General features: G+C 46.8%; 1 protein-coding gene across 2 annotated transcripts; it reads left to right on the plus strand.

Annotated features, from left to right (window-relative positions):
- Nucleotides 1-6,269: 6,269 nt before the first annotated feature.
- Nucleotides 6,270-12,204, plus strand: LOC123052209 (probable protein S-acyltransferase 22). Of its 2 annotated transcripts, XM_044475322.1 has the most exons (9): nt 6,271-6,641; nt 6,738-6,851; nt 8,632-9,018; nt 9,093-9,161; nt 9,644-9,715; nt 9,952-10,080; nt 10,188-10,268; nt 10,674-10,856; nt 11,240-12,204. In XM_044475322.1, exons 1-9 carry the CDS (start codon nt 6,600-6,602, stop codon nt 11,996-11,998), a joined length of 1,836 nt encoding a protein of 611 aa, XP_044331257.1. In that variant the 5' UTR covers nt 6,271-6,599; the 3' UTR covers nt 11,999-12,204. The 2 variants fall into 2 exon arrangements, with proteins under 2 accessions (XP_044331259.1, XP_044331257.1); XM_044475324.1 differs by lacking the exon at nt 9,644-9,715 and having other exon boundaries at nt 6,270-6,641.
- The last annotated feature ends 615 nt before the right edge of the window (nt 12,205-12,819 follow it).

Below are 12,819 nucleotides of genomic sequence, written 5' to 3' on the forward strand. Positions count from 1 at the left end.
GCGACTGCGCCCCCTCCGCCCGTCGTCCCCGACGCCGTCCTCCCCTCGTCGCCCCTCCTCCTCGTCCTCTGCTCCCTCCGGCGACAGCTCCGGCCGAAGCCCCGTCGAGCCCGAGCCCCGATCTGGATCGGGAAGAACGACGGTTGACTTTTCCCGAACCCCCGAATTTCTAAAGTCATTGATTTTTCTCAGCAAGTGCCCATGTTCATCATAGCATAACTCTCTACATGTAGCTCCGTTTCACGCGTGTAATATATTGAATTGTTCGCCTCGTGATGCTCTACATTTTTTTCAATTGCACCATGTTCATTTGAGGCCATCTTGATGCCTAAATCTCTGTTGCAAGAGTGCTAGTTGTTGTTATCTGCTGGTTCATATCAGAACTTGGAGATTTGTCATTTTTGTATCTTTTAATCTGTGCATCTTATGGGCATGAGCTCTACATGTGTTTTGTTGTATGCCATGCCATCTTTCTAAGGGTGTTTGCCATGTATTTTTTTGATCTCTGTGGTGACTAGCACAAGCATGCAAACTAGGCCCCGTAATGTTTCTGATTTCAGGGACTTGGTGAATTCTCTAAGTCTTGTCTGCTGTTATTTTGTTGCCATGTAAACTTGATGCTACAGAGAGATCCATGCATATTTTGGAGATGTTCAGTAAGGATGTTTTGTAGCTATTGTTGTAATTGAGCCATTCCTGACCTTGTTTGCAACTATGGAGTGCTATAGCATGACTCAATCTTGCTCTACTTTTGCTATAAAATATTTCTGGCAGATTCTTAACATGATATGCAATTTTTCTAAGCTTGTTGTAGTTGATCCATACATGTTATGTAGTTGTTCTTGCCATGGATAGCTTCATAAACATGGAATCTTGCTGTAGGTATGCTTATTTTATCATGCATTGCTCTGTAGTGAGTGCATCAAGCTCACCAAGATGCCCTCATATTATTGTTTCTGCCATGCTCTGTTTTCTGCTAAGTCTGAAACCTGTTAACGAAACTTGCTATGTTTACATGCTTGCCATCATATCTTATGGTCCTTTTTGGCTTATGGTCAGTAAGGGACTTTTGTCATATGCATTTAGTAGAACACTTTCATGCCTTGTTTTGCTATATTAAGTTCCTGTAGCATGTTGATTTCGTGCTCTGAACATTGCTACCTGATGCTGTTTTCTGCCATGTCCAGTAATTTCACCAAGTCTGTGAACATGTTATCTTTTGCACTTTTGTCATGCTTGTTTGAGCTTGATATGTTGTGATCTAGCCGTAGCTCAGTGTTCATCTTTTGTCAAGAATCTCCTGCAGATTACTGTAATATGCTTTGTTGCTATATTGGAGTGCTGTAGCATTGTTGCTTGTTGCATTTTAAGTGCTATCATGCTGTTAATCGCAGATTCGTGTCATTCTTGTTTTGCTTGCCATTTGCAAACCGTGCATCCGTTTTCGGTGATCTTTATATCGATTTCGACCGAAATCATCTCATCTTTCCATTGGCATGCTTGGTTTGACAAGTTACTGCCTTGTTCATCATTTTCCTTCCGGAGCACGCATATCATATCTCGCATATCATACATGTTTTGCATCATGTTGCTCGTGCCGGGAGACGAGTTCGTGAACGAGGAACCTGTTGAGTACGCTTACGAGGATCAAGCTTTCGACAACTCTGAGAACCTTGCAGGCAAGATGACCACCCCTCGAAATCACTTCTATCTTTGCTTTGCTAGTTGTTCGCTCTATTGCCATGCTGCGCTACCTATCACTTGCTATATCATGCCTCCCATATTGCCATGTCAGCCTCTAACCATCCTTTCCTAGCAAACCGTTGTTTGGCTAAGTTACCGCTTTTGCTCAGCCCTTCTTATAGCGTTGCTAGTTGCAGGTGAAGTTGAAGTTTGTTCCATGTCGGAACATGGATATGTTGGGATATCACAATATCTCTTATTATATTAATGCATCTATATATTTGGTAAAGGGTGGCAGGCTCAGCCGTATGCCTGGTGTTTTGTTCCACTCTTGCCGCCCTAGTTTCTGTCTTACCGGTATTATGTTCCTTGAGTTTGCGTTCCTTACACGGTCGGGTGATTTATGGGACCCCCTTGACAGTTCGCCTTGAATAAAACTCCTCCAGCAAGGCCCAACCTTGGTCTTACCATTTGCCACCTAAGCCTTTTCCCACGGGTTTTCGCGAGCCCGAGGGTCATCTTTATTTTAACCCCCGGACCAGTGCTCCTTCGAGTGCTGGCCCAAACCGAGCGATGTCCGGCGCCCCCTGGGCAACCAGGGTCTATGCCAACCCGACGTCTGGCTCATCCATTGTGCCCTGAGAACGAGATATGTGCAGCTCCTATCGGGATTTGTCGGCACATTCGGGGGCTTTGCTGGTCTTGTTTTACCATTGTCGAAATGTCTTGTAAACCGGGATTCTGAGACTGATCGGGTCTTTCCGGGAGAAGGTTTATCCTTCGTTGACCGTGAGAGCTTATGATGGGCTAAGTTGGGACACCCCTGCAGGGTATTATCTTTCGAAAGCCGTGCCCGCGGTTATGAGGCAGATGGGAATTTGTTAATGCCCGGTTGTAGAGAACTTGTCACTTGACCCAGTTAAAATACATCAACTGTGTGTGTAGCCGTGATGGTCTCTTCTCGGCGGAGTCCGGAAAGTGAACACGGTTTGAGTTATGAATAACGTAAGTAGGAGTTCAGGATCACTTCTTGGTCATTACTAGATGACGACCGTTCCGTTGCTTCTCTCCTCGCTCTCATTTGCGTATGTTAGCCACCATATATGCTTATAGCCTGATGTAGCTCCACCTCATTACACCATCCTTCCCTATAAGCTTAAATAGTCTTGATCTCGCGGGTGTGAGATTGCTGAGTCCTCGTGACTCACAGATTCTATCAAAACAGTTGCAGGTGCCGACGATGCCAGTGCAGATGATGGGATCGATCTCAAGTGGGAGTTCGATGAGGAACGTGGTCGTTACTATGTGTCTTTTCCTGATGATCAGTAGTGGAGCCCAGTTGGGACGATCGGGGATCTAGCATTTGGGGTTGTCTTATTTTCATTTGGATCTTGACCGTAGTCGGTCTATGTGTGTATTTCGGATGATGTATGGATTATATTTATGTATTGTGTGAAGTGGCGATTGTAAGCCAACTCTTTATCCCATTCTTGTTCATTACATGGGATTGTGTGAAGATGACCCTTCTTGCGACAAAACCACTATGCGGTTATGCCTCTAAGTCGTGCCTCGACACGTGGGAGATATAGCCGCATCGTGGGCGTTACAAGGCCGGCCGGCCCTAGGGGCGCGCCAAGGGATGGGAGGAGTCCTCCTCCTAGTAGGAGTAGGACTCCCCCTTTCCTAGTCCAACTAGGAGGAGGAAGGGGGGAAGGAAGGAAAGGGAGAGAGGGAGGGAAAGAGGGGCGCCGCCCCCCTCCTTGTCCAATTCGGACTCCCCAAGGGGGGGGCGCGGCCAGCCCTAAGGCCCCCTCCTCTCTCTCACAAGGCCCATGTTGGCCCATTAGTTCCCCCGGGGGTTCCGATAACCCCCCAGCACTCCGATAATTATCCGGTGACCCCCGGAACTCATCCGGTGTCCGAATATAGTCATCCAATATATCAATCTTTATGTCTCGACCATTTCGAGACTCCTCGTCATGTATGTGGTCACATCCGGGACTCCGAACTATCTTCGGTACATCAAAACACATAAACTCATAATACCAATCGTCACCGAACGTTAAGCGTGCGGACCCTACGGGTTCGAGAACTATGTAGACATGACAGAGACATGTCTCCGGTCAATAACCAATAGCGGAACCTGGATGCTCATATTGGCTCCCACATATTCTACAAAGATCTTTATCGGTCAAACCGCATAACAACATACGTTGTTCCCTTTGTCATCGGTATGTTACTTGCCCGATATTCGATCGTCGGTATCTCAATACCTAATTCAATCTCGTTATCAGCAAGTCTCTTTACTCGTTCCGTAATGCATCATCCCGCAACTAACTCATTAGTCACATTGCTTGCAAGGCTTATAGTGATGTGCATTACCGAGAGGGCCCAGAGATACCTCTCCGACAATCGGAGTGACAAATCCTAATCTCGATCTATGCCAACTCAACAAGTACCATCAGAGACACCTGTAGAGCACCTTTATAATCACCCGGTTACGTTGTGACGTTTGGTAGCACACAAAGTGTTCCTCCGGTATCCGGGAGTTGCATAATCTCATACTCATAGGAACATGTATAAGTCATGAAGAAAGCAATAGCAACATACTAAACGATCAAGTGCTAAGCTAACGGAATGGGTCAAGTCAATCACATCATTCTCTAATGATGTGATCCCGTTAATCAAATGACAACTCATGTCTATGGCTAGGAAACTTAACCATCTTTGACTCAACGAGCTAGTGAAGTAGAGGCATACTAGTGACACTCTGTTTGTATATGTATTCACACATGTACTAAGTTTCCGGTTAATACAATTCTAGCATGAATAATAAACATTTACCATGATATAAGGAAATATAAATAACAACTTTATTATTGCCTCTAGGGCATATTTCCTTCAGATAGATCTTGCGTGATCGTAGGATTTTTTTTGAAATTGCATGCTACGTTCCCCAACACTCCGCACGCGGGCGCCTACACGGAGGAGAGGCACAGCCGCACCGACGACCGGAAGGGGCCGGCGAGGAAATGGTGATTTCCTCCGCCCTTCCCCGTTAAGTTTTTATTTTAACTATGTTTTAAGTTCATAATGTGGATTTGCCGTTGAACTCCGATGAACCATGCTCCTTTTGTCCGGTGATGCAAAGTTGATCCAATGAACTGTGTGTTGTTGATTGTGTTTACGTAGTGTTGCATCGGTTGTATGGTTTTGAGGGTTCAGATATGAGGGACGCAGGTGTGGAAGACACTAAATAAGGCGTGCCCGGTCAATGCCCGCGGATTTTCCCGAGCGCGAGGGCCTAGATTTGCAACCTAGGCCTGTAGATGCTCTTAGAGCATCTACAACCGAACTTTGCAAATCTGGACCCTCAAACGCCCGTGAACACGACCGGGTCGTCCGTGGACAGTGACCGGTCACGCCTCAAATTAGCCACTCTCCATCCGAGTCTCATATTTCAACCCCTAGATTCATACAAAGCATATGCAAAAGAAATCCTACGTACTACATACTACGTACTACCCTAGCTAATCTTCGTTGTCGGAGATGTCGACGACGTCGGTGCTGGCGCCGGGTGGACATGCACGTAGGAGGGCTCCGGTTCCTCCTCCTCCTGCTCGACCTCATCCATGTAGGCGAACATCTCCTCCTCTGCGACGTGTTGCGCCTTCATCTCCTGCCGGCGACGTTGTCTCGCCTCCGCATCCGACTCCGAGCGGAGGGAATCGAGGATGTCCTGCTGCTCCGCCTGGAGATTCGCGTCCCCGACGTCCCCCATATCCTCCTCGTCGTCCTCCTCCTCCTCCACCACCACCACCTCCTCCTCCTCCGGATCCACTGCATCCAGAGGTAGCCCCGTGACGATCCGGGCTTCATGCCTTGCCCGTATCTGCTCAAGGAGCTGCAGCCGACGCTCCAACAATAGAAATGGGTGGCCCCTTATCCGGCAGCGTGGGGGCATGGCTACTAGTGGTGGTGGAGGGGGAGTGGAAAGTGGCGGCGGCGGCGGACGGTCAGAGGGAAATGTGAAAAGGGTAGGGTTTCGGTGCCGGCGGTCGGCTTAAATAGCCGGGCTAGGCACTACGCGGCCCGCGGGATCAGCGCCACGCGGCGACATCTGTCCGACGGAGAAGACAAGTTTCGGACTGCCGGGTTTTCAGACGATTCCACGTGGGTCCCCGACGCCAGTCCGACTTGTCGGGCGCGCCCAGACACCTCAGATGTCCTCATATCCGCTCCATATTTAGGCTGGATATGAGGGATGTCAGTAACGTTTGAAACCCGTTTGAGACGCCCGCCCGACTGAATCAAAATTTCATGACCGGTCGGGGCCGCCTCGAAGTTTGAGGCGGGTTTGGGTGCGTGTCGCTCTTAACATCCTCGCCGGTGCGAGCGAAACAAACAGCTAGTATCAACCAAAGGTCACTGGGAAACACGGCCGTGCTTGAGCCCCACAGTGACAGGCAGGCAGTGAGTCAGTCGGTCACCCCGGTCCAGCATGCAGTCCCCTGCCCACTGCCACAGTCTTCCCCATGGCCTATAGCTGCTAGCTTCACGTGAGCGCCCAAAGAAAACCAGCCTTCCCTCCCTCGCTGCTTGATTTGCTTGGCTTCGCTTCGCTCCCCCTCCACCCCCCGTAAATCTGAGCAGCGCCGCATTTAATGCCCCTTCTCTCCTCCGGTCTCCCTCCCAAACCCCTCCTCCTGCCTCCCGTCCCCTCCCACAGATCAAATCCATGCGCCGGCCGCCGGCCGGCCGCGCGACTTCTTGATTCCTAGAAAGGCCGGACCTTTCTCCCTCTCGCACTGATCGGCGGCGCCCTTTGATGCGAGAATAATAAGGAAGGAGGGTTCCGCTCCGTCAGGCGTTTCTTCCGTCTTCTCTCAGCCGTGCTGGTTGTCAGGGGCGAGGCGATGAGGCGGCATGGGTGGCAACTCCCGTACCACCCTCTCCAGGTCGGTTCTTGCCTCCCCGACGGTGAAATTTTGTGCATTTTCCCTTCTTTTCTGCGGCGAGGGACCGACGGACGGATGCTTGCTTGCTTGCTGCAGGTGGTCGCCGTGTCCGTGTTCGTGGCGCTCGCGTTCGCGTTCTACGTCTTCTTCGCGCCCTTCGTTGGGAGGAAGGTCTTCCAGGATGCCGCCATGGGGCTCTACACTCCTCTGGTAATTATCCTCTTGCCTGCCCCCTCTTCCTTGCTGACAGGGTGAATGAGTGAGTGAGAGGCTGAGTGCCCTGTGGTTCGGCACATTTTGGATCCCAATCTTGGTGCTGCATGATGGGCCCATTAGGCAGTGGTTGCTGAACTTGGGGGAAGTGCCCAAAGTAGTTCTCACCTTGAAATGGGCTATTTAGCAGTCTTCCATATGCGGTTGAATTTCTGTGTTTGCTCGTTTGTTTGTTGGAGGGTGGTACTTGCTCGCTTTGAGGGTAGTCTTCTGGCCAATTCTGGCATTGTCATGTGACATGCCTAACCCTGCAAGTCATTGTCCTGCACTCGTGGTTGGTAAATTTTGCTTTCTTCTCAAGGTTAAGAGCAGTATATGAGGGCTAGTTTCTGAGTTTCTGTATGTGATGGCGGTGCAAACAATGTCGTATGGCCAAGGGCAATCAGGAACTATACATTCTGTACTCTTAGTGCTTCTTTGCACAATCCAGTTTAGCAGTACCTTTGGGCAGTTCAGAATTTGTACACTGTATGGTTGGTAGGATTTTGTAACTCTGTTTAATGTTATGGTTCATTGATCCGAGGGCGTAGCCTAGGCCAGGAGGAGCCTATGTGCTGACGGGTATGCGCAGGAAGATAATGGGGAGAAGATAGACAGCAGATTGATAGCTTCTGGAAACTTTATTGGTTGATAGCTTCCGGAAACCAACGTGATTGCCTCCTTGTATAATGGGTGGCTACACAAGACTGTACTGCAAGGCTGCAATACAAATAGAACTCTGTCTCTTGCCCAATACATACTCAAAATTAACTAAGACTCCTGCCTAAGAACTTAAAGACTGGAAGGTGCTAGACCCTGAGGTCCTAACCAACCGAGCCATGCCGGCCGTAGGTTAATCCCAACATAACAGTTTAATCGAGAGTGACGTGACGTAAGTTATATTTACTTCAATTATATTAGTTGTTTATTATGGTCCTATCTTTCCGATACCATGGTATGGCTTCGGTGCTGTCTTGTTATAATCATGCCAAGCTGAGAAAGGAGTTTCCTTGGATTAGGTAATGTTATATCCTGCAAATGGGCTATCCCTGCATTATTCTTGACTTCTTTGCAGCCCACAGAGTGGCAGCAGCATCATGGTCCTGCCCAAGTTCTTTGGAAAATGTTGTATCTATGCTGTAATGAGTTGAATATCCATGAGGGCACCTTTTTCGGTCTTCCAGCATCTTTTTTAACATTGTATACATGTATTACAGAATGGCATGCATCATCATGCCAGCACACTTTCGTTTCTTCATGATTAACCATGTGTATTTTTTGTTCTTCTGGACGAATATTAACTATGTGCTATTACAGTCATAAATCAGGGAATCATGGTCTGCTTACATTTCTTGATGAAATCTGATTTTCTTCAAAACATTGCATGATGAAGTTCACAAAACTGGAATTTTTGTGTGATGATGGAAGGCACTAAAGCATGATTTAACACATGGCGGTCGTCATAGATACACTTCTTTGGGCACACTTAATCCTAACTGCACCTTTCCCTATATTTGTTTACATGATAACACTTTTTTGCTACAGTTAAATTCTAAACTATGATTAGGAATTGTTGTGAATATGTGGTGATATGACTATTTTATCAAGCTATACCCTTATTATTAGAGAAAAGAATCTATTCAGCAGAACTCGATTCTGAATTTACTTAGCACTGCAATGGTCGAAGCAGCTGTTTAACTTAACACCTGATAAAAGCGTGTAATCTTCTTTTCTTTAGGTTTTATGTGTATTCCTTCTGTACATCTGGTGTGCTGCGACGGATCCAGCAGACCCAGGGGTCTTCAAATCAAAGAAGTACCAAAGATTGTATGGAGGCTGCAAGCATAGGCGTCTCAAGGAGTCCATACAAGGTGTTTCAGATGTTGGATTACAACTAGAGGGAACTGGAGAAAAGAGAGGACATGAGGTTGCTGATGCTAATGAGAAGTCAATGACTGAACTGAAGAACAAAAGCTCATCTTGCTGCAGTGCAACTTTCTCTGCATTTCTCCTTATATTCAGCCCTCTTTCTTTTGTTTTTTCCTGCTGCCAATCACGTGAATGGTCCTCTGAGCAGCACGACAGTGAAGACGGGATGTTTTTCTGCAGCCTTTGTGAAGTCGAAGTATGTTTCTTTCACCTGCTGGTGTTGATGTATGCTTTTGTATGCTAGTATTTAACGTGTTGCTTTTTGTGTAGGTGTTGAAGTACAGTAAGCATTGCAGAGTTTGTGACAAATGTGTGGACGGTTTTGATCATCACTGCCGGGTAACATACACCTAAATAAGTATCTCTCTTTTTATATACTCCCTCCGTTCCTAAATATTTGTCTTTCTAGAGATTTCAACAAGTGACTACATACGGAGCAAAATGAGTGAATCTACACTCTAAAATAAGTCTATATACATCCGTATGTGGTAGTCCATTTGAAATCTATAGAAAGACAAATATTTAGGAACGGAGGGAGTATGATAGCAATTCTCTTCTTATTTCGATTAGCGAGTATATATTAACTCGCATGAATTTCTCAATCTCAACAGTGGCTCAACAATTGTATCGGAAAAAGAAATACGGAGCAAAATGAGTGAATCTACACTCTAAAATAAGTCTATATACATCCGTATGTGGTAGTCCATTTGAAATCTATAGAAAGACAAATATTTAGGAACGGAGGGAGTATGATAGCAATTCTCTTCTTATTTCGATTAGCGAGTATATATTAACTCGCATGAATTTCTCAATCTCAACAGTGGCTCAACAATTGTATCGGAAAAAGAAACTATAGAAGGTTTTTTCTTCTAATGACAACAGCCCTTTTCTTGGTAAGCTCATGTTCTCTATCATGCTTTGGTAGATTGTTTTTACAGAAATGCTGCAGATGGCTCTGATCTTAGTATAATCATGTAAGCATTTTCCAGGCATCAACTGCATTCTACAACACAGTCGTTCTTATGCATTTGAATTTGGTCATCATTGTTGGAGAGAGCATTTTATTCCTGGTCCTTTTCATCCTAGTTGACCATTGACAGGTCTGCATGGTTTGTGCACTTTGGACCAGCTTATCCTGCAATCAGCAACTGGAGTATTGGTGCTAGTTCTCTGCTTTGTTCAGCGAAAGGAATTCTCTATGCAGATTGTGTCAAAGCTAGGAAGCAGCTTCTCTATAGCGCCTTTCATCATTGTGGTGGTATGTTCCATCATCCTACTTCTTTCTAATTCGCTGTTGAAAGAACTAAGTGTTTTCCTCGATCTTTCTTGAACTAGTACTAAAATGATTCATCCTCGTTCACGCAGGCATCCTGTACCATCCTAGCTATGATTGCTTTACTGCCGATTGCTCAACTTCTCTTTTTCCACATCCTTCTCATCAAGAAGGCAAGTCCTGTCACCATCTTATATTTGTAACAATTGTTATACTAGCGATTCCATTACTATTATCCCTGTGCTATTGGCGATTAGCTTATATTTCAACTAATCAGATCACCTCACTCAAATATTTTGTGGAAAATGTGAACTTGTGGCACTTAGCCTGACACTGGGAACATTGATTTGATAACATACATGTAAATATTGAGCAAACAACTGTTATATCACCGGTCCATAACTTTTAAGTTATCATATCACTGATAAACTGCAAAGAAAACAGTGAAAAATGAACTGATTACTTGGTTTTTCTCTGAATTAGCAAAAATATTTTGATATCATGGATAGTTTGTATTGTTGCCTTTCAAGGTGGTCTCAAATTTTAAAACTTAGTACCATTTTGTCAATTTGATGCAGGGAATCAGTACCTACGACTACATCATTGCCCTGAGAGAGCAAGAACAAGAAGAGGTTAGTGGGGAGCAGAGTCCACAGATGTCTCATGTAAGCTCCTATGGTGGGCTTAGCAGTACTAGTTCCTTTGGTGCACTCCGTCGTGGTTCATGGTGTACCCCTCCAAGATTGTTTCTTGAAGATCAGGTTAGAACCCTACATCATCAAACTTAATGAATAACGAGACAAAAATTAACATTAGAACTGGCGCTGTTGCTGGAAAAGTGAAGGTGGTTGTTTGCACATCATGTGTTACATTTATAGCCTCAGTAATTACTCACGCGTGAAGTGAAGTAATCATAGCTGTTCGATTATTATTTAAACAGTCACGCTGATCATTGGTATGACTTGAACATCTTGAAATTTCTTGAACTGTTACAATTTTGCATTTGTAAATGGCAACGAATGCACTTAGGTGCCATCATGAGTTCCGCACACATGGTTATAGTAGATAGACGTATGACCTATTCTGCATCAGCATTTTCCCATCGGCTCACAAATAATCTGATGCTACTCAAACTCCTTTGCAGTTTGACGTTATTCCATCAGAGGCTGGCTCTTCACATAACTCCGCTACCAAGAGAAAAGACGAAGAAGTAAGGAGGAAGAAAACCTCAGGGGCTGTGAAAATTAGTCCATGGGCACTGGCTCGTCTTAATGCAGAAGAAGTTTCTCGAGTTGCTGCCGAGGCAAGGAAGAAGTCCAAGGTTTTAGTGCCCATCAGAAGAGACGAGTACTCACTCGGTCATGAAACAGACAGTAGCTATGGAGGCATGAGCAGCAGGATTGATCTGGGACCTGATAACACAATGAGAACAAATAGGAGAGGAAGGCCCCATGGTGATCTCTCTCTTAAACCTGTTGCAAAAATATCCTCAGATGCCATCGACAGTAATGGCAGCGACATGGTCAGTTTAGCACCGTTGCAACTTGAGGCGCGGAGTGCTTTTCATCCAAGCAGAGCTGCATCTTCCGCTAACGTCGATGGGTCATCTCCAGATAGCAGCTTGGATTCGCCTGATCTGCACCTGTACCGGTTCTCAGGTGTCTCCTCTGCAACCGAAGACTTGCAGCTGGTAGCTCTCACTGCCCCGGGAAGCACTCCACATCACGGCATTCAGCTGTCTAGATCAACCAGTGACGGGTATGAAGCATCAGGCGGTGAAGACAGCGACCGCATCCCGTCAAGGATAGTGCACCGCTCCTCCAACTGGGCAAGCATCATCCTCAGCACCGATCAGGGTGTTCCCTCGTCGGGAGCCCTTTTGCCGAAGAACAGATTGCCTTAGACTTTCCATGCCCAGCTTCCTTCAGACCCAAGAATGTAAATGGCCCGCAGCGTGTCCTAACTTGTTTGACGCCCCCTCCCGTTCCGTAGTGTCGAATCCTGTTGTCTCAGCTATGCATTTTTGGAATTTGGTAAGGTAGGGAATTGTAACGCCCTGGATCCGATGCGTCAGGTGTTCTCCAGTTATTTGCCATCGTTGCCATGTCATTTGCTTGTGTGTTACATTTTGCCATGTCATCATCTGTATTGGATCATCATGTTTTTCAAAACTTGCATCCGGTCTTTTCCCTGTTATCCGTTTCGCGATCCGACACTCTCGCGCGCGCCCGTCGCCCCTCTCAGTCCTTGTTAGGTGTGCGGGAGAAAAACGTTCTCGGAATGGGTCGAGATTTGCCGAGTGGCCTTGGTGTAGTACCGGTAGACCGTCTGTCAAGTTTCGTTTCATTTGGAGGTCGTTTGATACTCGAACGGTTAACCGGGTAACCGCAAAGTCTTTTTGTGTGTTGCAACAAACCCCCTCTCCTCCAAACAGCCTAAAACCCATCTAAGTCCCTTCCATGCTCTAGGTCGTTCGATCACGATCGTGTGGGCGAAAACCGCACTCCATTTGGAGTCTCCTAACTCCCTCTACCTATAAAAACACCTCCCCCTTCGAAATTCGGGCGAAACCCTATTCTTCTTCCATCCCGCGCCGCCGGACACGTCCGGTCCGGACGGACGAAAGCCGCCGCCGCCCCGGGCCAACCAGAGGGCGCCACATGGCCCAGCCACCGCGCGCCGCCGCCGGATCCCGTCCCCGCCGCCTCATCGCCTCGCCTCGCC

This window comes from Triticum aestivum, chromosome 2D (genome assembly GCF_018294505.1).
Source record: "Triticum aestivum cultivar Chinese Spring chromosome 2D, IWGSC CS RefSeq v2.1, whole genome shotgun sequence".
NCBI lineage: Eukaryota > Viridiplantae > Streptophyta > Magnoliopsida > Poales > Poaceae > Triticum > Triticum aestivum.